Source organism: Dasypus novemcinctus, chromosome 9 (genome assembly GCF_030445035.2).
Source record: "Dasypus novemcinctus isolate mDasNov1 chromosome 9, mDasNov1.1.hap2, whole genome shotgun sequence".
Classification (NCBI taxonomy): Eukaryota; Metazoa; Chordata; class Mammalia; order Cingulata; family Dasypodidae; genus Dasypus; species Dasypus novemcinctus.
The window spans coordinates 69,020,368-69,046,204 of NC_080681.1; the positions used below are offsets into that span (position 1 = coordinate 69,020,368).

The window sequence follows — 25,837 nt, forward strand, 5'->3', positions numbered from 1 at the left end:
ATCCTGTTGGGGAATGATCTACCCAACACATACCACATGTTTTCTCTTCTATCATTAGTCTAAAGGGGATTTCCAAAAAAAATAAGATTCTTAGTAGAGAAGCTTTCACTCGTCATTGCTGCATATTCCCACTTAGTCACTGTCCTGGGACCTCCCAGTTGCTCTCTGTTGAAATAAATCTGAAGTTGTACACTAAAAAAGTAACGTAGCTAGAATTAGGTATTTGGAAAACAAAACCCTCTCCTCCTACTGTTATGCTCAACAGTATAATATCATGATAAACAGCTTGACAATTTGTTAACATTATTGCAATCCATATGGTTTCTTCTATGAAACTAGAGTTCCCATCATGAGGGTATCAGTGCCGACACAGGTACCAGCCTACACCTCTTTGCAATGAATTAACCAAGTCAAAAGAGGAAGCCTGCTGACTGCATAGGGAAAGTGGCAATTGTTAAAACACAGGCCTTCACACCTACCACTTTCTCTCTTGTGTAAATGACCCTTTTGGTCCTAAGCAACAGTAATGTGTCCAAATAATACTGCAAATGGGAAAGTCCTTACACAGAGAAGCCCTATAGATCAAACTCAAAAAAGGTCCCTAGGTCAGCAGTAGTTGTGTGCTGCCAAGAATCACCTTAGGAAAGAGCTCTGTTGTTTGCTTTTGTAAGTGACCTGGCTGGGACAGAACCTACCTTTTCACTTTCCTTGAAGAACCCAAAGTTCTTTCCATTAAGAGAAACTAGTTTCAAACAAGAATCTGGTGTCAATCATTTCTATCTGGAGGTGAATTAAATCAGCAGGTTCTTAATCTCTCCCTAAAGGCTCTGCATTCTAAATCTCAATTCTCGTTAAAGGACAAGAGAAGTTACCCACTGTTAAAGGAATCTACAAGCAAGTGGGAAGAAACTTGAGAGGGAATTTTAAAAATTTCCTACCTTGAACTCAGTTTCTACCTTGTGAGGCCAACTCTGCTTATTTATTCTGTAAAGTGTAAGAATCCAATCCTTAAGCAAATATCAGTTCTTTAAAAACATCAATATGAACAGTCCATGGCCCAGCTTTAATCAAAAGGCTGGCTGAAAGAAATACTTAAAATCATGTTAAGACTGTGAATCCTATTTACTTCTCCAGAGTTTGTAAATTTCATGATATAAATTTCTGTACATTGTACAAATTTCCTGGTATATTATAATCAATTTATTTTCATGGATCACCCAGAATTATTTTCACTGAGTTACATATTTGCATTAGGTTTTTAGCTTGTAGTCGGGGGTCTTAAAAGAAGCTATCTCACCAAATCTTCTATGGCATTTACTTCATTAAAATTAAATGCCACCACATCCTTCAGACTCCTGTTGAAGACCTACATGAGAAATTTAAACCAGAGCTAAGTTCCAAGAAAAGCTTTATTTTTTCCTTTGAGGAATTGGTATGCTTCTTCTCTTGGGTAGTAAGAATCATGTAATTCATCGTGTATGTTTCTCTTTTTACTTTGGCTGCCAGGAAATTCAGAACCAAACTTACATCTCAATGCTATTAACTATGTAGAATCATATGGTAGAATCTGTTCAAATTTTCCCTCTGATTTTGCCTTCCTACTTTAATTTACATACTTTCCAACCCTCATTTGTTTACATTTTCCATTTTAGTGTGCATATTCTTGTAAGCCATCCAATTTTTATAGAATGGGGGTTTATATTATGCATACCTTCTTACACACACCCATACACCCACATGCATATATACATGCATACACACCTGCACAAAAGTTTGGTGGTTCAGGCGGCAGACTTGGCCCAGTAGTTAGGGCATCCGTCTACCACATGGGAGTTCCGTGGTTCAAACCCCAGGCCTCCTTGGCCTGTGTGCAGCTGGCCCATGCAGCAGTGCTGATGAGCGCAAGGAGTGCCGAGCCATGCAGGAGTGTCCCCCATGTAGGGGAGCCCCAAGCACAAGGAGTGCGTCATGTAAGGACAGCCGCCCAGCATGAAAGAAAGTGCAGCCTGCCCAGGAATGGTGCTGCACACACGGAGAGCTGACACAACAAGATGACGCAACAAAAAGAAACTCAGATTCCCATGCCGCTGACAACAGAAGCGGACAAAGAACACGCAGCAAATAGACACAAAGAACAGACAACCGGGGTTGGGGGGGAAAGGGGAGAGAAATAAAAATAAAAAATAAAAAAAAGCTTGGTGGTTCATATGATTACAATTTTAGTAGTATATTTTCATGGGTAAAGAACTGTTACATAAAGCCGAAATAAAATTGGCTGTACTAGATTATTCCTTGTAGATAATTATTTAATTATTTTTAATAAAGTCAACAAATCCCTGTGGGCTATCCACCATAGAAATAGCCACGTTATACGACACTCTAAAAGCATTTGCTGTAATATTATTTTACCCAATACAAATGAGTATTTAGAATTCATAGGATCTAGTTCCTAAATGGCCTTGTTCTAGAATACTTCCTGCAGGTTCAAATTTTTAAAAAATTCAATATGCTTATTAATCATATTCCAGTAAAGTAAGGTATAAATCTGCTTGAATATCATGTAATTATACTTAGATGTTGATCTGTAAGGTTTCCTATGAGATAATACATGGGAGAGTGTTTTGTAAAACTCCAGAGTATAATACAAATCTTAGCTATTATTGCTATTGCCTGTAGTACATAAAATATGACCATCAGCGATGAACTGTATCTTACCAATAAGATACAGTAGTAATGACTGTGGAAATGGCCATAAAAAAGAGGGAAAAATTTTTTTATAAATGCCATCCTTAGTGCACTTGCTCTTTGAGAGGCTTGAGACTGCTCACAGAGCCGAGTTTTCTGTGTGTTCCAGAGACTTCTTTCTGGGAATATAATCAAGAACACTGAGATATTTAAAAACTCTTTGATCTCATGAGCATGGAACTCAACATCTATTTTTTAAATATTCTTTATATGAAACAGAAGTAAAAACTAAAGTAAAAACTATTCTTAGGCAAGTTTTTTGCCAGTTGTGCCTTTCTTTCTGGTTATTAAATACAACTGAACTATTGACTCATAATCCAGAAAGCACAGAACTGAGACATTAACCAGCTTGTGTTCCAAACTAAAAGGAGGTTAAAAAACACAGCATTGTAATACAAACACAGCTTATAAGTACAGCGTGTGTACCTACTGTTCTGCCATTTAAACTTTGAGTAGCTGTACAAACAAATCTATCTTGAGGAAACAGACTGAGTAATTTTCCATTTAGGCTTTCTGAGATTTCACCAAGAGTTTCAAACTTACAGAAGTCTGTGTTGCCAGACATTTTCCTCAAATTTGTTACCGATAGTTCTCCCCATTAGGATTTCCTTTTAACAAAAATATTTTTCTTAAAGGTTGTACTTTCAGTGCAAACTTTTCTTCTACAGATAGAGACTAAATTTTTTAAAAAGTGTAGAGGTAGTGGTTTAATTTTTGAAACATAAGTTAAAACTCCTTCTCTATATAGCTTAGACCCAAATCAAGCTTTCAAACATTTGTGTCGTTTTCAAAGTTTAGAGAAAAGTTTAAAAGATCAAAAAGGAAGGTAAAATCCTAATCAATGAAAAGATCAAGTTACAAAATTGCTGTAACTGCAGTAAATGCAAACAGTGATTGGAAGGAGCTTTAGAGCCTTTTGATAGAGGATGGGAAACTGTAAGGGAAGGAAAAATTGAGCACCGAGAATATAACTAGAGAAGACCATCTTTTTAGCCTCTATAAACTTCCCAGAGCAGCAACAGAAAAGAACCCTATTATAGAATTATTTTAGATTTGCATGAAAGTACAGTTTCATAAGCTTCACAACTCAAAATTTTCAAAAGAGCTGTTCAACACAGTAAACACTATTTTAGAGTGATTTTTACAGCAAAAGGAAAAAAAATTTTTTTACAAATTAGTACAATCCTTTGAACCAAGGGATTTTTTCTCCTGTATGTTATAATCTATAAATAATTAGACTATCATTTAAAATCAGTAGTTTCCATTTTGTAGCACTAGCTAAACACCTTTCATGCATTATCTCATTTAAGACCCTTAACAACCATGAGGTAGGTACTAGTCTCATCTCCATTTTTCAGAAAAGTAAACCAAGGATCAGAGAGGAACAGTTAATTATCCAAGGTCATAGCTACTTAAATGGCCAAGTCAGGAATGGAACCGAAGTCTCTGGGTACCCAATTCAATGCCTTTTCCACCAACATACAGCCTGGATGAATGAGAGGGTGGGTTTAAGATGACAACTTTGGGAAACGGACTTTGGCCCAGTGGTTAGGGCGTCCGTCTACCATATGGGAGGTCCGCGGTTCAAACCCCGGGCCTCCTCGACCCGTGTGGAGCTGGCCATGCGCAGTGCTGATGCGCGCAAGGAGTGCCGTGCCACGCAGGGGTGTCCCCCGCGTGGGGGAGCCCCCACGCGCAAGGAGTGCGCCCGTGAGGAGAGCCGCCCAGCGTGAAAAGAAAGAGCAGCCTGCCCAGGAATGGCGCCGCCCACACTTCCCGTGCCGCTGACAACAACAGAAGCGGACAAAGAAACAAAAGCAGACAAAGAAACAAGACGCAACAAATAGACACCAAGAACAGACAACCAGGGGAGGGGGGGAAATTAAATAAATAAATAAATCTTAAAAAAAAAAAAAAAAAAGATGACAACTTTGACGAGGGAGTCCATAGCCATGGTGAACTGGTCGTGTCTTTGACTTACACTCCAAGACTGGAATACCTTACTTAACACACTATGTCTTCCTTTCATCCTCTCATTTTACCTTGCACAAGTCGGCTCACACTACTTGGCTATTTTCCAAGCTCCCCATAATCTTTCAGACCAAGCTGTACCTTTCATGGTGTTATTTCATTATTTGGAGCATGCTTCTTCCTCTGCCCTCCTTACCTCTTTTCTCTGCTGGTTGCAATCTAACTTACTAACAACTCCTTCCACTCCCTGCTCCTAAAGTCTCAATCAAAGCATTGCTTTTTCCATATTCTCAGAGCACTCTGCTTTATTCTTGCACTTAACATATCTGCCCTGCATTAGTAGGTGCATACATGTCCATCGCCTGCAGAAAACGTATGCTTCTTAAAGGACTGCATTCAAATCATCTTTGTAACACCCATGTGTCTTACACAGAGTGCTACACACAGCATGCACTCAACAAATGTTGCATGTACAGTTAAAATAGGAAACCCAAGTATTACTACCACAACATTTATATCAGAGAAAGGACATTCCCAAAGGAACTAGTGGGTATTTTTGCTCACTCTCCTTTTTGAAAGGATTTTTTCAGACAGCCTATTGCCATTCCAAGGAAGGTAATGGGGCTATTTTTCTGTTTAGGAACCAGTGGTTTAAGTAATGTAAGCTACGGATCAGTGGTTTGCAATGATGGGGCTGATCGAAAGACAATCACACTCAGCACTGCTAAGGTTAATGGCATTGCCTCTTATAGAGGAAATATGAAAGTGGAAGATAGGGAAGAAACCAATAAAAACATTTACACACACCTTTAGTGGTATGCAAAGTATAACCCACTTAAGTGAATCCCAACTAATGAAAACATCTTGAAAACAAAGTGATTTTTAGAGAAACCTTTTATCCACAGGTCCTATATTTATAGAGTAAACCTTTCAAGTGAATATAGGGTGAAAAAAAGAATTAAAATGGTAATTGTTGTGATTCATTGTGGTTCATATAACTTTCATCAGGCCAGTGAAATGCATGAACCATTTAACAAAAGGACGCTCCTCTACAAAAATTTAAGTCATGTACATCAGACTATAAAAGAATCCTTTATAGGTACCACAGAGTAAAAAAATCTGGCTTGAGAAAGACTGAGTTATGGTCATTCATTTTGTTGCACCCTTTGGCATGCAGAGCGGAAGACTTTTTTTGAGTACGGGAGGTAAAAGAATTCTGTTTAACTAAAAAAATGTACAAAAATGCAAGTGTATCATAGCCCAACCAATACATATCAGATGTTCTCTTTCTCTCCCTCCCTCTCTTCAGCTTCTTTCTTTTCTCCCTCTTCTCTCTCTCCCCCACCCCACCCCCCTCTTTTGTTCCTTCATGAGCTTTTGTCTTAGCAAATATTAGAGGGCAAATATGATGAGAGGTACAAAAGGAGGCCAAAAGCAAAGATGACTTAAAATCAGAAGATGCTTAAATCTTCTTTCTAAATTCTTAGAAATAACTCATTTGAGATTTGAAAGCTATGCTATTCTACGCTGTTCATATCTCTCAGACCAGTGGCTTTAAGAAAAAGGATACTAGTATTTACCTTTAAGACCACCAAATTCATAAACAACTACTAGCAACAACTATATTCCTACAATCCCCACATTTAATGAACAAACATGCATACTTCAAGCCAATTTGTCTCTGAGTTGATTTTCCCAGTATAAAAAAGGGTTAAATCAAAGCCAAGTAAAAGTGGGCCTAAATGCCACTGAGGTAAATATACTTAATGCAAAGAAAAAGACTGGTGATTCAAGGGAGTTTAGAGAGAAATGAACCCCAGTTAATTTGAGGTCAAAGACTTATATTCCAACATATTCTAAAGATTCTGTAAATATATTCTGGATCAGCTGGAATATTATTATATATTATGGGTTTTATTTATTTGTTTTGGATATTCGAGATCATTTGATGCCTACGTTTTAAAAAACCATCTTAAAAATTTTTTAAATGCCTGATTAATTCCAAAGAGAGGGAAAAAGTGATGCCACAATAAAGGCAAAAAGAATACCCTTCAGCATCCTTAGGCCTCTGCGGTCATGGGAATGAAACTATTTGCCAATCAGTAAAGTATGTTGCCCTTGCCAGGGGAGAATTTATATTCCATGCAATAGTTTTTTTACCTATATACAACCTGAAAGTAAGTACAGATGGATTAAAAGAAAAAAAAATGTGGAGAATACTTAATCACCTCCTAGCAATTTTCAGGGACTCAGGGATGGAAATCAAGGAATTTCTGAAGATCAGAAATTATTACAATAGTTAATGAACTGTTAGCAAATTAGAAGAATGACGTTCATAGGCATTTGAGCAACTTTCCAATGTCAGTTTGTTTTTTCGGAAGGAACAGCAAATCTAAGAAAAGCAGAGGAATAATGTAGTTAGAAAGAAGGCTGGACAAGGGTCCTGACACGAGGGGTCTCAGCTCCACGACTAATTCATTGTGTTAGTTAAGGCACATCACTTCACTTCTCTGGGCTTCATCAGTCCTGTAACTAATGCCTCAACAGTGTCTGGCATACAGCAGATGTTTCATAAATAAATACTAGTTGAATAAATGAATATAAAATGTGAAGATTTAGTGTGAAGATTTCTGTAGTTCACTGTAAACATCAAGAAATTGGAAATGAGAGCAGTCAAGTAACAAAGATACATGTAATACACTTATACACCACAAAGAAAGTAAATAACTGATACTAGAAAATACAGGTAAATGTAGCCCAGTGGGCAGCAGGATAACGTGGGACCCTGACTTCATGACATACTTTTTCATTGCATCCTTCAGGGTGAATTTTATTATAATTTCAAACAAAATTTCAAAATAAGAATTTGAATTTCATTACAAATACGAACTTTTGTACTTGTACAAATGGACTTTTTTTTTTTCTGATCCTGACCTAGTAGTCTAGTACCTTGGCTAACAAATTCACTGGTGCAATGCTGAGCCTTTCCATCAAAATTTTCAGGATAAAAGGCTACTTTGGTTTTAGCTTTGAAAGCACCAGATTTTGACAGATTGGAAATGTCATTCTCAGAGTAAGAACTTTTCTTCCGCACAGAATTCTGGCTCTAACTATTCTATAAATGCAAATGCAAATATCCTTGACCAGGAAACCTTGAGCATCATCTATGAAGAATGTTAGTGAAATTATATGAAGTTCTTTTTAACTGTATTAGTTTCCATCCAGCATCTACCAAATTGAATTAAAGCGGGGAAGGCCTAGGTTGGAAAGGTGGATGCCAAAGAAGTCGCATTTAAATTTCATCTCCATCTCACATTTATGGATGCTTTCTATCTGTCAGCCAGTCAGTCAGTAAGCTTCATTCTGAGTGAAACACTCTGGATGACTGACCGTCCAAGTATTAAACATGATATGACTGGTTGTACTAGAAACTACTCAGAAATGCTACACCATAACCAAACGAAGCTATTTGTCATATACTACACATACTAGGTCCTTTCCTCCCCTGGGCCTCCACTCATGATGACCCTTCTTCTTAACAAGAACTTCACCCCTTCCCTCTCCTGCACAGAGAAACTGCAAATTCCATTTATTATTCTAATGAGAGTACCAGAATACATTGACTAAGAAAATATACTGATGGCACATTTCTTATTTTTAAAAAAAGAGACTCACAAAACTCAAGAAAATAAGAGAGAACGGAACTCCTCTGCATTTAGAAAAGAACATGAACAAGGAGAGTTTCCAAGAATGGAAAGAAAAAGAGAGAAGAAAGGACAACAGTGACATGGCCGACAGGCCTGATTGCCTTTAAGAAGACCTGGGTCATCTGAAATCAAGGTGATGTGGTTTGTGTGTTCCAAGACATAACCTAAGCCCCGCCCTGCAACTCCATTTCTCACTTCTCCAAAGTCTGCTACTTAGGTCATTTGTGTGTGTGCATGGTACTGAAAGAGAGAGAAGGGGCTAAATGTAACATCTGGAACACAGAACATGGAAGAGGGCACAGTATGGCTTGGGAGACACTCTCTAAAGTCAACTAACTCAGCAGGTTCTGGAACTTGAAGCTGAAAGGGAAATTTAACCTCAAAGTATTCCAAGGAATTTGCAGAAATCCTGGGGTAGACATTAGATTTCCTCAGGGTATAAAACGGTGGTACTGAACTAACTCTAAGGGGCAAGGAGGCCCTAGGTAATATTTAAAAACATATACTCATTTCAATATTTAGATCAAATATCTAATAAAGCTCTTTTTTTAAAGATTTATTTTTTATTTAGTTCTCTACCCGCCTCCCCCCCCCCCCGCCCCAGTTGTCTACTCTCAGTGTCCAGTCGCTGTGTGTTCCTCTGTGACCGCTTCTATCCTTATCAGCGGCACCTGGAATCTGTGTTTCTTGTTGTTGTGTCAGCTCTCCATGTGTGCGGGCCGTTCTTGGGCAGGCTGCACTCTCTTTTGTGCTGGGCGGCTCTCCTTACAGGGTGCACTCCTTGAGGATGGGGCTCCCCTACGCGAGAGACATCCCTGCGTGGCAGGGCACTCCTTGCATAAGGACTGCACATGGGCCAGCTCCACACGGGTCAAGGAGGCCCAGGGTTTGAACTGCAGTCCTCCCGTGTGGTAGGCAGACGCCCTATCCACTGGGCCAAGTACACTTCCCAATAATAAAGCTCTTCTGAGAACACTTAAATGTTAACTATTGTTGTCTCTTTCATAGCTTTTATCATTGTATCTACCACTGCCCTTTGTCTCAAAACAATATCCAAATACCTCCAGATCACAATCACATTAAATGGCAAATATTTGTTTAAATATCTGCCTCCCTCACTATAATAAGTACTCGGTGAGCATTAGGCCTGCATCTCATTTATATTTCCATTGCTTAGGACAGGGATTAGCATATTCACATGTATATACTTATGCACATATATGTATGAATGATTAAGGATGAATTCAAAAGAGAGAGAATAACTTTAATTATATATTGTTTTCCCCATAAAAACTGTAAATCCTTCAGGTCAAGTTTACTCTTTCACTCATTTATTCACTCATTCATTCACTCCAAAAAATATTTATTGAGTGTGATGCTGTATTTGGAATATAACAACAAACAAGAGTCTCATCCCTCAAGGAGTGTACAGTCTGGACAGTGGTCTCCTCAAAGGACACATCTGGGTGCCCAAAGAAAGCATAACGACTTCTACTGAAAATTATTCTACATCTTCTAAAAAATAATGGAGTCATCCTTACCTGGTACCTATGTCTGAGGGTTACACATCACTCACAGTTGGTGTGGTATCCCCAGGGAAACCTGCAATTCTGCAGATCTAGGGGCTCAAAGAGGTAACCTCTCTTCAGTTTCACTTTCAATGTATTGTGACAAATTACTATTTTCATTTGCCAATGTCCAGTTAAAAGGACTGATAACTTATCTAGTTCTAACTAATTAACCACCACCACTACCTCTATAATAATCATTACCATTGTCAATCTCTGACCTTAAGTTCACAATTTTCTTAGAGAAGGGAAATAGGACATAGAAAATACACTGAAAACCTACCAATAAATACAAATTATTTGAGATTATTATGTTTACTGAACATAAAAACATGAAAACATTTAAAAATACTTCATTATCCATTGTCTCTGTTCTCTGGACTCTCCCAAAGGGGCTGAAGCAGATTTATTCTGCCATTTATGCAGTTTATTTTTTTTTTAAAGATTTTTATTTATTTCTCTCCTATTCCCCCTCCCCGCCCCCCCCCCCCCAAGTTATCTGCTGTCTGAGTCCATTCACTGTGTGTTCTTCTGTGTCTGCTTGTGTTCTTGTCAGCGGGACAGGGAATCTGTCTCTTTTTTGTTGCGTCATCTTGCTGCATCAGTTCTCCGTGTGTGCGGCACCACTCCTGGGCAGGCTGCACTTTTTTGTGTCGGGCGGCTCTCCTTGAGAGGAGCACTCCTTGGGTATGGGGCTCCCCTACTGCGGGGGACACCCCTGCGTGGCACGGCACTCCTTGCACACATCAGCACTGCACGTGGGCTAGCTCAAAGGGTTTTAACCCCAGACCTCCCATGTGGTAGGCGGACGTTCTATCCATTGAGCCAAGTCCGCTTCCCTACGCATAGTTCAATACAGACATGTATCTCAACTTCTCTGAGCCTCATTTTCCTCATCCTCTACCTCATAGAATTATTATACCAAACTAGCATACATACCCAAACTTTTTAAAGTGTCTAAAACACAATATTTTTCAACCATGGTCAACTTTTACATCCCTCTTATTAATGTATAGGAAGAAACAACAGAGAAAGAGATCTGAGCTCAGAAAGCAAATATTCTGCACATTTACGTATGATTAACACACGAAATTTTGTTAGGACCTTGTGGTTCCAAAATATTGCTTTCCTGATCTATTTATGTGGAGAAGTGCTGCCTGAATCCCCACTCTGAGCTGCTGTCCACATTAACCCTCATTATCAATTCTACTCAGAACTGAATTCAACAATATCTGTTGAAAGAATGAATAGATGGGATACTAAATTATGGAGATGATGGGGAGCCCTTGCACACAATCCATCTTTATTTGCTCTTACTGGCACCTGCTTCTCTTTTCTTACATCTTCTTCCTAAGAGACAGTTAAAAGTTATTAACTACTGGACAGCAGAGGCTTCCACATCTTTTCACCATTAAGGACCTCTGCTCCTTACATAGAGCCTCTTTCTCAAAGTATCTGATTTACCAAACTACCTTTATTAAATAATGGATAATTCATCTCTCTGCCACCTTTCATTAAATGCATCAGAAGTATAACTAACTGCCAAACAGAGCCTCTGTGTGAGATAACCAGTGAGTTCCAGATGTAAAGTGAAAAGCAAAAACCTTGATTAATTTCAGCTTGTGTAGCTTTGAGTAGGAAAAAAAATATATGATCTATTTTAAGATTTTTCCTTTGGCTCCTTCAGGGACCACTAATTGGCCAACAATAATTAATACTGTGTCTTAGAATGTGCTAAGTTTATTTGTGTACACTTCATGACATCAATTTGCAAATCCAGTAGAAGTTAAAAGACAGTCATGTTCTGTGCACGCTACCTTTAGAAATGTCTCATGTTCTGATGTCAAGGTGCTTTACTTCCCCCTCTCTACAGTTAAGGATCATTTTGTAGTTCAAAGCTATAAGAATGCATTAAATTGAAAAGCTTTCCGTTTGGACAGCATTTGCAATTTTAAAAGAAGATAAATCTCTCTATGGAGTTAACATGATCTGTGAATGTGGGGCATGCTAGGAATCAGATATCCTAATGAACTTTGTCTTGCTCACTTGAAATGGAGAATTAACCAATTCTTCTAAATAATTCAGAAATCTAAAATGGAAGGGATAAGCACAAACTTCTACTGTACTGCACACACACAAAAAATGGGGTAGGATAGGGTAAAAATAAACAGTTTATGTTTTCAATAAAACTACATTCTTACATCTTTTGCAATGTGAAATACTTTCAAATGTGCTGGCAATCCTAACTGATTTATGCCACCCAACAAACGTAGTGGCATATGGTACAAACACTTTACAACTAATCTGATTTTATACTCCCCACCTCCAGCATAAAAATCAAATGAAAATTTAGCAAATTGTTAAGGGATACCCATTAAAGAATCATATACTCATAACACTTAAGACTGTAGAAGAACGAGTAAAGGCTGTTCATAAGGAAAATTAGAATGTATTTTTTCTAAAGTATAAAACTAAAAATTTTTTAAACAAAAAAAGAGACAAGTTCTAGATTGTTCTTTAGCACATGGTTCATGCCCATGAGGCAAAGAGGTGGATGACAGAGAAGGTGGTTATACTTTATTGAGTGTGTACAATGGACTGTGCAAGTACTTGGAGCTTTATACATACATACACACACACATACGTACAATCCCCACAGAACTAGTGCCTTCAATTCTGAGGAGATAATTAGGACAATTGTTGCCTTGCAAAGGGCTGATGCGGAAACCTGAGGATAAGATATGAATAAAGGAAAAGATGACAATTGTAGATGAGAGAAAAACACAGGAAAGGAAAAGGAACTAACAATAAGCTCAAAAGTAAACAAAAACAGACTTTCTGTGAAGATGATGACATCCCACCTTATAAATGAGGGTATACAAGTCAACAGTTTCTATAACTTATACAAGTTAATATAATCGATAAATTAGAGATGCAGAATTTGTAATACAATGTAATGAAGCAATTAGACTCTGCAGTTCAATTAAGTTTGAATACTCTTTTTCCTGTTAAACCTTGGGCAAGCTACTTCAATTCTTTCTTTTTTTCAGTTTCTTCATCTGTAAAATGGGCATGCTAACAGCACCTACCTCCACAGGGTTGTTTTTAAGGGGTAAATAAGATAATGAATACAGGGCTCTTAGCACAGTGCCTGGCTCAGACCTCCTGCTGCAAGGAGCCTTGTGGCCTGACCGCCTCAGCTGCCACCTCTCTGGGTCCAACATCACGTTTGTTCAAAGGCCTCAGGTACTCCAGGCTGTTCCCAGCCAATGGCTAAGTGGGAGGATACTAGGGTAGGCTCAATCCTGTGTGACACAGAACTCTTCCAGCAGGTGATTTTGGCTCAAGAACTCTCCATCTGTCTTGGTGAAAATTTTTTAGAAACTTGCTGCAGTCTGGGGCTCTCCAACCCAATCATCCTTCCTCCCCACCTCTTTTCAAAGGTGTCAGACGTTCATCTCTATCTGGAGGCTCTCCCTGGTCACTCTCCTGCTCCCTCCATTTTATCTTTCATGAGTGTTGCCCCCAATAAATTTCTTGCCCATCCTGGCCTATGTTTCTGGGAAGACCCAAACTAAATAACAACTTACTGACACAGGGAAGTCCACAATGAATGTAAGTTATTAGCATGATTATTATCACCAAAATCATCATTATTGTCATTATCTGGCTCTAAAGCCCAATAGAGTTTAACCCTATTTTCCACAGCTGCCTCCCTTGAATCTGGGAACACTATTCTTTCTTAAATAGGAGGGTTCAAAAATCACACCCTGGTTTTCTAATATCTTCAGACAAGTTTTATCATATCTAGCAAAAAAGCCTTCAATTATAGATGGAAATATATGCATATATTTAGCTTCCCATAATAAAGTACATGAAAAATGTAGCACCTTCTATTTTCAAGTTTTACCTGAAATGCTTTCAAATGTAGAATGACCCAGCATTCTATTATTTGACTCATTTTCTATTTTTGTCATCTTTTATGAGCAAAATAGGATGCTCGTAACTGGATCTTGTGACAGGATATACTTCCTTGCTTTGAAGAAGTAACTCACATATTGTCCCAATGGCTGACTCAATTTATATCCCACTAATTAAACTTATTTCCTTACTTGCATAGGTTGAGTGACTCTCAACTACTGTATTATATCTATTGACTGTTACTTACAAGTGGCTTATTGTTCCAAGATAACTACTGGGCTAGGCACCAGCAAATGCAGGAGGGATTGAATTTAAGCAGTCAAGTCATTAGAACTTTGTGGTACCCTTCCCATGTTTCATTTCCAGTAGGCTAAATTCCAGTGGTTTCACACCTGTCATCAGTGAACTCATCACAGACTAATCAAAACTCTTCACATGCTGCTGTTACTACTGCCCACTTAACTTCCATGGAGTGTGTGGAGAATCAGGACTGGTTGTGAGATAAAATACAGGCATTGTTTAGGTAAACAATAATTTTTTTGTATAAGTATAACCCATGCAATACTAAAAACTTATTCATTGTTTATCTGAAATTCATATTTAACTTTGCATCCTGTATTATTTATTTGCTGAAACTGGCAACTATTAAGGTGTAAAATCAACCTTCATGGTAAATTTACTTGAGCTCTGCAGGCTTACAATCTAATGGAGTTATGAGATAAAGTTTTAAGCTGAACCTCTCATAAGATTTAGATCCCCATTATGTGAAAAAGGAATCGTTTGCGTGGGTAAGAGTCTATGTGATGGCAAATATCCCATCCAAGTAACTCCGTTTCTAGTAATATAGAAATAAGGGAAAATCTTTGGTGATACTAAAAGCTATTGCCATAGCACATGAGTCTCATTCTTGAGAACGTCATGAATTTGGCCTTTACCTATGACTCCACGCTGAGTTCCACGGCTGCTCTGCTCACCATTGAACATTCAGTCTCTAGAGCAGTTAGTGGCACATTATAGGGGCTCAGGAAATGTCTACTGTACCAAAGAAAAAGGAATTTGCTAGGCGCATTCCTCTTCAGAGTGTATCATGGCCATGGCCGCACGGAGTCCCACCTTGACCTACAAGCCTATGATTTGGCTTCCTGCTACCTTCAATCTTATCTCTTACTGCTCCCCCTCATTCACACCCTGCACCCTTACTGTTTCTCCAATGTGCCTCAGGACCTTTTTTGCCTATTTCTTCTCACTGGAAGATAAGCTCCTTAAGAATAAAGATGATGTCTGTTTTATTCAGTGTAGCGCCTAGAACAATGCCTGGTTCTTAGAATGCACTTGATAAATATTTGTTAAATGAATGAATGGTTTGCACCTTTTCTGAGCCATCAGATCCTCAAAAGCAGAATGTCTGATCCATCTCTATATTCTCTCAACACGTCCAGTACACAGTCCAAATGTACCCATCAGATTCTTAGTAACTACCTGCTGAATTACTTACGAGAAAACTGAGGTACAAGTCTTTAAGTGACTTGGACAAATGATTTTCCCTTAACAGATGCTCAGAGTCAGGCATCTAATGGCAACTCTCCTTTGCTAATTTGACCTATTTGGAAGCTGTGATTTGGCTTCTCCTTGTTCTTCATCTCTTAGTTTACAAGTGCTGCTTGCTGAGATGCTCTCTTGTTGCAAAATACCTACAAAGATCTAAGAAAACACTGATTTTCCTTCATGGAGATATTGTTAGAAGGCTATTCCCATTTTGCTGGGTCTTACCACAACATCCTTTACGCTTCTCATTTTTGATATTTGCCATATGATGCCTAAGGATAAGGCATGTGAGATTCCTTTGTTCCCTTTGGGTTAAAATGAACCAAGTATAGAAATTAACAACTGAGAGGGGACAAAATAATCTGCAGTAAATACCACCCCTCCTCCCCACCTCTATCTGAGATATCCTAGTGGATTTCCTTAATGACAAGTTAATGCCAAGGGGAACATTGTTGCCTGGAGCTGAGTAAAACCTGAAGAAGAGAAAAAGAATGAGTACGCTGTAGGGAGAAAAGGTGCCAAAAATCCTTGTGGCCACATGAATTTTTCTAGCAGACAACTAATCAATCTGGATTAGTGACTCCAAATCCCCAAATAAATTATTTATATTACATTTAGTTTACTAATATTATCCACAAATGGAAAATTCCTTCCAAAAAATAATATACAGCCTTAAAAACAACACATTCACACACAAGAGTCAAATCAGAAATGACCCTATTGTTTGTGGCAAGGAAAGCTCAGACCTACACTAGCCACTGTGACATTCCACAATGCTGATTTTTAATCGGCAGGAAGGTGTGTGAATGTGACCATTATGAATACACTGTGGGTTCTTCTAAGGAGAGATCTGTCAAAGGTTTCTGTCACACTAGTTTCTGGCTTAGATCTTAGGGAAAATGGAAAAAGAGCAGAACAAGCTAAAGCCAACACACAGTATGCACCCTACTTTACCATGATGTCACAATAGGTCCTCGTTTGTTTTTCTGAGCCCCATTCAAATATGACATGAATTGTATTGCATCATATTTTAAAAGCAGAAACTTAAAGATCCATTTACATAAATAACAAATCAACATTCTAAAATGACTTTCTTCTTGGAAAGTTACTTCCAGTGGGGTACCCAAATGGCTGGCTCTCCTGGGACAAGAGTCCCTGGCACAAATGAATTTGAGGACCAGAAAGAAATCCTTTTTTTCTTCTTTCCTATTTGCATGTGAAGGAGTGGGAGGAGGGGGCATGGGAAGCATCTGAAATAGGCCACCCACCTGGTGCATGTCAGAATTTGGAAATCAGGAGAATAAGGGTTCTAAAACATTCTTTTTGGCTACTAGCCAACCACGCAAAGCCTGTTCATCTAGCTAATCTTCTCTGTGTAGGACAATAAAATAACCATAATGTGTGAGGTAAAACTGTCTACAATCACTACAAATTTCCTCCTCAATTTTCAGATGAAAAGATCCTTGAACTACATCAGATCCTGGAGTTAAACCCAGCACATTCTACAGTGCAGGATGCACCTGGGGAAGAAGACTCCAGCCTCACCTGGTAACTCATCTTTCACAAGGTAAGACCCAAGAATTTTCTTTGTCTGGAGGCAAAGAGCCCCTGCAAACAATGATGGGTCACATCTGGTAACAATATTTCAGAAAGGAGAATTCACCTGGTCCCAGACTGAAATTTTAGCTCAAACCAAATTCCAGTTCCCTAGTCCCTTAAAAAAGAAAAACTAGCTCCATTTCTGAAAATTCATCAGTCAAAACTTAATTATACAGAGCTGGAAACCAGAAGGCATTTAGGTTTTGATGTCTCCCTGAGTTGGGACCTTTACATATTTTAGAATATTGATCATTGCTGTTATTGCTGCTCTTTTGGAGGTCACACTAGTGTGTCTTTCCCTGCAGGGTTTTTTGAAAGAACACTCCAGAGAATAACTGTTGCTAGGTAATTGTAAAAGAAAGTTATTCAAATTATGAAATATTGATAAATTGTATTTTACAAGTCAATGGTGCTAGAATGCTTCTGCTTCCTCAATAAAATGCAAACTGCAAGGCTGCACTGTTTCCAAAATTCCTATAATAAAATGACCCAACTAAAATGACACATTAATCAAAACAATTCCTAAAAAAAAAGTCCATCTAGCATAAGTGACAATTCTTAGAGTTTGGAATTATGAATTCTGTTTTGCCTTCCCACTATTTATTAATATTATATATATTAGTATACTATATTTGAGGAAGTAGTGAAAAAATTTAAAACACTAAGCAGAGGGCCTGGAAGTTTTAGAAAAAATGTTTATCAAGAAAATAAATAGAAATATTACAGTACTTTTATCTTACTCCAAAATTACAAAGTGAATCCTACATATAAATCTTGTCAGGAAGCCTACAGGAGCCTTAGAAATTATTTCATAAACATTAAAATATTCGAAATACAGAATTGATTTAACTGATAACTAATGAAATACTGACAATTTTGATTCAAGGCTTCTTTTACATTTCTCCCTCATCTAACAATGTTTAGCAATGATATCTAGTATAGCAATACAAAATGGGAATAATATAAATGAGGATGGTGTACAAGAAGGCTTGATCCAACTAATACTCCAGGGTGGTTTTCAAATTGGCAGGTAGACTGGAAATTTTCAAAATCTGGAGAGAGCATCATGATTAATGGCCTTCCACTGATTCCAAAGACCTCCTCTGAATGTTGATGCCACCAACATATGTGCCTCTACCAGACAAATGAGGAAGAACAAACATGATTAAACCTAAAGAAAATAATCTAAAAGCCAACTTTCATTTATTGTTATAAATATCACATTTTAAAAACCACTAAGATGGGATTACTATTAACAGGATGGATAAGTAACTAGAGATAATAAATAGAAAAAAAAAAAAAAGAGAGAAAGAGAGAGAGCACAGCTTTTTCTTTTTCTGGCAAGGGAACCCCACATTTCTTTTTCAGTTAAGGGTGCTTTCACTGATAACAGTGAGTCCCAGCAGGGAGTGTGTTTTCAGAGTGCCAATGTTGGACTATACAGTTGCCTCAGACATTGACTCAATGTGGTCCTACAGAAACGTGCCCTGAATGAAGCAGGAGGGTTATCACATGAGCTTTTCCCTCATTAATGACTGATCTGACGCAGCAAAGAATATAAGCTTTGGAGGGTTGTTCACAGACCCTGCAAATATCCAGCAGACTCTTCAAATATTCTGACTCATAAATAATTTTAACAATAACCAAAGTACATTATGAGAATTCACAAAGGTGGCTGAATGATGTTATAAGTAAAAGTCCAACAAAAAAGGCTTGTAACTTTCAGGAGCAACTAGAAAGCCAATGAGAGGGTTTCAGCAATATGCAAACGGATTAAATGAATGATGAGTCAGAGCTGAGAACTTTCTAGATAGCATTCCCTATGGAAATCAAGCATAAATGAACACGATGGGGATTTTGCACCTTTGGATCAGATCTGATTATTGGGAAAAAAAATAAAAATAGAAACAAAATCCTTGATCTACTAAAGCAAATAGTACCTAGCCCCCAGCTTTTGATTTCTAGCACAACTGGTCATATTGGTACATGTAAGTCTATTTCTATCTGTGAACAACCCTCACCCACACCAAATTAGACTTTTAGCTTCTCCAGACCTTTTTTTCCCTTAAAAACCTCTTAGTAAATTGGCAATGAGCAGACATTCTAAAAACATTTGAAGATATTAATGAAATATTCATCTATTAATTTTCTTAATTAAAGCAAATAAATACCAGGTACCTATGAAGTCCAAGGCACAGATATATTTTTTAAAGGAATGTGTCATATATTGTCTCCTTAATCAAATTAGAGTAAATTATAAGCCAGTCTCTATCTTGTTTGTGTCTAGGAAACCCAGCTAAAATTAAAGACATCTAGGAGGAGTTCCTTCTTTCCAAAATTAAGAAAAATTAGTTTAGAATCTTTAATCTGATGCCCATACTTAAGAAGCCCATGCAATACAACAAAATAATATTTTATTTGGAAAGGACTACAGAATTCATTCACTACAACCACCTCAATCTGCATGATATTAAGGCACAGAAACTGGAAAGGATGCCCATAGTCAATCTTCCTAGTAGTGCTGAAACCATACACGACATCCTCACCTTCTACGCTGTAACCTTCCTAAGCACTCATTCTCAAGGTCCCAGCAACTCAGAAACCACTGTGGTAGTTCCTTGGTTCTGGGATATGAATAGAATGTGAGGATAAATGAAACAGTAAAATATATGTGGTGCTGTGGAGATTGTGGACAAATTTAAGGAGGCCCATGTCTGACATTTCAAAACAGAGTAGGTTCTATAAAAGTTGTCTCTAAAAAGCCTTAGTTTATTTTCAACACTGTATCTTCCCATTCCAAGGATCCCCACTTTGTCTCTCAAAAAAGTGTAATTATTATAGTTTGACAACATTGAGAGTAGTAATAAATACCTTCTTTTGAGTCTTTGAACCAGGCACTAGGCTATTTCATATGCACATTCTATTTCAACACCCAGGAGATAGGTACTATTAATATTCCTCTTTTACTAATAAAACTGATATTAAGGACAATAGGGCACTTGAAGTTACCCAGCTATTTTTAATTTGAACCCAGATCTAACAATAAAGGCAGAGTTTTTAACCATTATATTATAGCAACTTTGAAATTCAAAGATTCTGATAATTTATCTCTTGGCTTCATATAATTCTTTCAAAATTCCCATCTAATGCTCTAGTTGGACAAAGATTCGTTTTCTTTTACAGTTGAGATTTAAGGGAATATGAGAAAAGCAAGCAAAAACTCTGCAGAAAAACAGACTTTGATGGGGAAGAAACAGGTGCATCCACTCCTACACAGTCTAGTTTATGATTTGGGGTGAAATAGCATGTTACCTTTTGTCTATTCATTCTCCACGGTTTACTAGGGAAATACCATTCATTTCCCATTACCTTTCTCCTCAGCAACTGAGAAAACAAGAATATTCTTTCCCTCCCATATATGTAAAGAAGGAGTAATGAGTTCCCACTTTATTTGAAGACCAAACTCTGTTACTTTTTCCTCTACCAAGATTCCAAAAGTTCTTAGAATTTTGTTGATAGGTCTGTGAGGGTTCTCTCCTTAAAATAAAAACAAAACAAAAAACCTTCAGGAACTCATCTTCATAACCTGGACAATGAAAATGAGAGAACACTCTCTTGATCAAAGCAACGCCAGAAAGTGGAACGTTGTCTAATGCATAAATACCAAGCCCTGAAATCTTCACTTATTTCCCTTTAGGGATTATATGTCTTTAGAGATACAAGCATTTTTCTTCCAAAAAATTCATCTGAGATTAACAAAAGGCAGACAGAAGAAACTGTGAGCAGGCTGACGGCGTCTTAGTCTGAGCTTTAATTGGAGTTGTCTAAGATAAAGTAGGTTCTACTTCTGTTTCTTTGAAATAAATGGAAATTTGAAATCTAGTAACTTAGTACATTCTCTCCTAGATACTAGTATTTTCTTTCTTGGAAATCACATGTCCCTCCAAAATGGTACTGAGAATCCTTCAGGAAGCACCAAGTAATTTAGGGTTAAAAGTGAACCTGGCTAGCATCTCCATTCCTTCAGTCGAAAAATCCACGCTCAATACTGGTTGCTTTTTGAAATGGGAAACACACAATATCGGTACTACAGGCAGCTCTGGAAAGGCATGCCAGGCCTCTCATGTTCTCAATTTATATTTGCATGTGAACAGCTTGTCGGCCATTTTATGAAGACAGATGAATCGCAAGCCTGCTAGAGTGGCGGCCAGACCTAAGTACGTGAACTACATACCTCTATAGCCCACAGATTTTTAAAAATGAAAACAAAATGACTATCTCTAGACATATCTTCAAGGAGATTATATAAATATATGAAAAAATAAAACATCATCTATATAGGTCAGATGGAAAATAAAGAACGAAACTACTGTGTAAGTAACTGTGTTTTTAAAAATACCAACCAAAAGTAGTAAGACATAGCTGCTTATGTCAGGATAAGTAAAACCTTCAGAGGCCGGTTCTTTTTTTAATGACTGCTTTAAAAAGACAACTTTGAAAAAGAAGAATACCACTAAAATTCCCGGATGAGGAGAGGAAGCGCCAGAGTTAATAATTGATGCTAGAGCCCAAAAATGTAATAAAAAAGTTCCCAGAATCACAAAATGAAACAAATTCTAAAAAAAAAAAAAAATTAGTAACAGAATATTTAATATGGTATGCCCCAACATTCCTTCTCACAATACTGACACAATTCACTTACAATCAATTCCAAAAGATCAGATGAAGATCAAAATGGAAAAAAGTACAATCAAAGGAAGACAGTATGAGGAATATCATTCAAAGGAGGTGAAAACCAAGTGTAGTAGGATCACACTGACAAGAAAAAGAAAATGTTAAACAACTGCCAACAACATATTTTAGCATAAATGATGTGAAAGATACCATGGGAAGCACACTGTATAGATTATCTTATTTAATTCTCCAACTGGTATATAATCAATTTTAAAGATGAAGAATTTATCAATGCCCAGAGAGGTTAAATAACCTATCCAATATTACACAGGTAAGAAGTAGAGGCAGAATTTGAATACTTTCTGGCACCACAGCCTGAGCTTTTAACTATGATGCCATATTCTCCTTGCAGGCACCTCAAGTTATAGCATTCAGTTATATCACCAAAGAAGAACATGCTGGAATTTTAGGAGATGGTATCTGTGAAAGGATATAACACAATGTTTAGCATATGATAGGTGCTGCTAGTTCCCTTTTCAATTTAACTGAAATAGATGGGTGTTTTTAACTCTTTTTTAAAATTATTTTAAAAATTATTTTAAAGATACTTAGATTGTACACAAATACCACATAAAAAATATAGGGGATTCCCATATGCTCCACTCCCCACACCTCCCACATTTTCCCACATTAACAGAAACTGATGGTTTTATTCCATTTAAAATTCAATCTTTTTCATACTTGGAGTACCTACCACAAAGTGAGTCTCTTACCAGATACCACATATACTATGCCAAATCTGGTGAGTATCTTACCAGATACTAAATATATATTATATATATGGTATATATATAACAAGATATATTATATATATTATACATATATAATATGCCTTCTATGTTACCAGAATTTCTGTAACAGAAAGACTATATATTCATACAATTGAGAAATATAATATTGCCACACACCCTCGCATTTATTTTAGACAAAAATAAGAAGCTTGCTTCAGTAGGCAGAGGTGGTTTTCTTAAAGAAATCAGCACAGGGATGAGTACCTAAAAAGCCTCAAAAATACTTGCCAGAATGAATGTACCACTCTAATGAAAGAAGTTATTAATGTGGGCAACGGTGGGAGGTGTGGGGAGGAGGGCATACAGGGATCCCTTTTATTTTTTTGTGTAACATTTTGTGTAATATAAGTATCTTTTTTAAAAATAAAAAATACATTTAAAAAACCATTCTGGAATGGACTGAACTGGTGACAGCACACTTCTGTGATAAAACTGAAAACAACTGAATATACAATTTGGATGGATTGTACAAGGTTGGAAACTGTATAACACAGTGAACCTGTAGTGAATGATGGACCATGATTAACAGTGAAGATATGAGAACATTCTGTCATGAACTTTAACAAATATACAATGCTAATACATGGTGTTAATAGTAGAAGGTTTGTGGGAAAAAAGACACCAAATATATGCTGTGGACTACAGATAGCAAATAATATTATGATGAAGTTCTTTCATCATTTGTAATAAATGTGTTACAGAAAGAAAAAAAAACACTTGCCAGGGAACGAACTTAAATTACTAGTGAAGGGGATCGTGGGACATTTGCCATTTTAAAAGGGACTAAGGATGAAATGAAAATGCCATGGCTCCTCACTTATGCTGCAGAAGATTCTGATTTGATAAAATCAATCCCACTTCTCATCTCATAGTTTAATTACATAATCAACTTTCTTGGGAATTAAGGATCTCATGAATACCCTATTACTGAAATAGGGTAAGTGGGAAGAATGGGAGCTGCTAGACAGATCCAGAGAACAAAGAGTTTGCCATCGAAAAAGAAATCTACTTGAGTTTTCTCCCTGAGTCATCTACCGTTATTCCTAGTGGGCCGTCCATAGGGCAGACCCCTAATCCTGGTACTTGGTTGGCTGCTGGCTGCTGTGTGCTCTGAATGCAGTAGCTAGAGTCCCAAGCTAAACTTACCATTTTCTGGCTGGTCCTTAATGTCAGCATCACTTGGCTGGCTGGGACTTTCAGATTGACTTGAATCTGGAAAACATAAAAATACAGCCAAAAATTACAGGGTCTGTGAACCAAAGTGGATCAGAGGTGCCAAACTTTCAAAAGGTTCAGCATATAATCTAGGAATCAGAATGTTACAGAAATAACATGATCAATGAAAGAAGAAAGGGTGGAAAGAGAAAAAGAGAGGTGAGGGAAAGCAGCAGCAGCAGCCAGTGCCTTTAGAGAGTAGGCTTGATTTTGTTTACACCTCCGGTGGCGTTTAGTTTGTGCCAGATCATGACTAGAAACTCTTTAGAAACCATTCTCTTATAAAGAGACCATTTCCAAACTGCTCTTCTCCATTATTCATACACTAGAGTCTGATGAAGACTTCATCCTTCATTACACACATCTGAAGCTTGATTCAGAACATAATAAAGTGTCAAAACATATTTTGAAGCTGGTATATAAAAGCAACCCAAACAGTAACAAGTTCTGTTGATATTTTAGCTCTGTATTTCAGCAACAGACTCTGCAAACTAACATCATTAAATACTAGAGTTCTAATATTCTAATGCATTTAACTTGAAATAATGGGATAACTTAAAGAAGTCTTTCTGAAGGTAGAAGTTTCTCCAATTTTATAAGTATTATTTTTTCTCTTTTACTGATCCACTGGGAAGATCTGAAAGAATTTTGTTAGCGAAACAGATTCTAATCCACATTTACAGAATTAAATTTATTTATTGAAAAAAAATCAAATTTTCAAATTAAAAAAATAATTTCTAAACAATACTTTAAAATTAACATTTAATTTTAAAATTAGATAAACTCAAATTAGATCAAAAGAAATGACAGAGCTAGAAGCAGCATATTTATGATATATTATTTGGGAAGGGAATGAAAAATCAGGCAAAATATTTCAAAGAGATAATTTTTGACATAAAGCATTTTCTGAGATTTGAAATCATTTACAGCATCATTTAAAAACAAACAAAAACCAAAAACATTACAGGGGAAAAAGAACAACCACAAAACCCTCTATATCTGTGGAAAGCCTGGATCCTGACTTTACCTTGACTTCACAGGATTAGAATTAACTGTCTGAAATTTGACCACATTTCAGCAAGAAGTTCAATGCAAGATCAAAAGGTCATGACACTTAACTGTGATTAAATTGAAAATATTACTTCAATTGCAAGAGAGTTATAACATCACCTTTCTCTTTCTCGGAGATACTGCAGAAAGAAGTAGCACTACCAATGACCTTAGGTCTAGAAGTGCTAATTTATTACTTTAGTAAGCCTCCCTGCTTTTAAGCAAATGAAGATTTTAATTATAAGGAGTACTTTAAAGAAAACCCCTACTTTTAAATACTCAGATAATATTCACCAGAAACTGGTGACTACAGCAAAAATTCTACATGGATTCAAATGTTGAAAATAACAAGATGTGAAAAGGTGAATTTTTATTTAAGTCTGGCAAAGTGATAGCTCCTATCTTCTTGTCACAAATGTCATAACAAAGACACAAACAAAAAGCATTGTATAGCAAAAGCCTTTAGAGATATCCTTCAGAATAAACTATAAAATAAAATATAAAGCCTGCACTAAAAAAACTGAAAATGCAAATGAATTTGTTAGACCATATTTGAAATTTTAACTCCATAAATATTACTCTTATAGCAAACAATTTTTAAGATGGCATGATAGCTTCCCTTTTTTAAGGAAAGAGTCTGTAATTTTGACATTAAAATCATTAAGTAAATACTCTGAGAAGTAATTCAACATGCTTTAGGAGAAAGGCATATCTCCATTATTTTTGTTCTTGAAATTTTTAAACCATTTATTTCTGCAACAAAAATTACAGCAAAGTATGATCTAATTTTGTTTTAGGGAAAGATGAAATTCTTGCTTAGGATGTCTCAAAACATACATAAAATCTTGCCAAAAAAGAACACTTTCTTTGGAATGATACTAGCAAACCTAAGTTTCTACATGATAGTTTAGCTACTGTTCTAGGTGTGTTATCTTTATAACAAATCACTTTTCCATGAACAAATGGAAGAGCTTATTTTTATCTTACTTCG

The 25,837-nt window shown here is 37.0% G+C and overlaps 1 protein-coding gene across 10 annotated transcripts in view; it reads right to left on the reverse strand.

The window, feature by feature from the left end:
- The window catches only part of NFIA (nuclear factor I A), a 530,380-nt gene that overhangs the window by 158,225 nt on the left and 346,318 nt on the right, over positions 1-25,837 (reverse strand). For 8 of the 10 annotated variants that reach the window (XM_058303489.2, XM_058303492.2, XM_058303488.2 and 5 more), the window contains exon 3: positions 23,728-23,793. The exons of the other annotated variants lie outside the window; for them this stretch is intronic. In XM_058303489.2, coding sequence (XP_058159472.1) covers positions 23,728-23,793 — 66 coding nt within the window. The remainder of the gene's footprint in view (positions 1-23,727; positions 23,794-25,837) is intronic. 10 annotated transcript variants of the gene reach the window in all.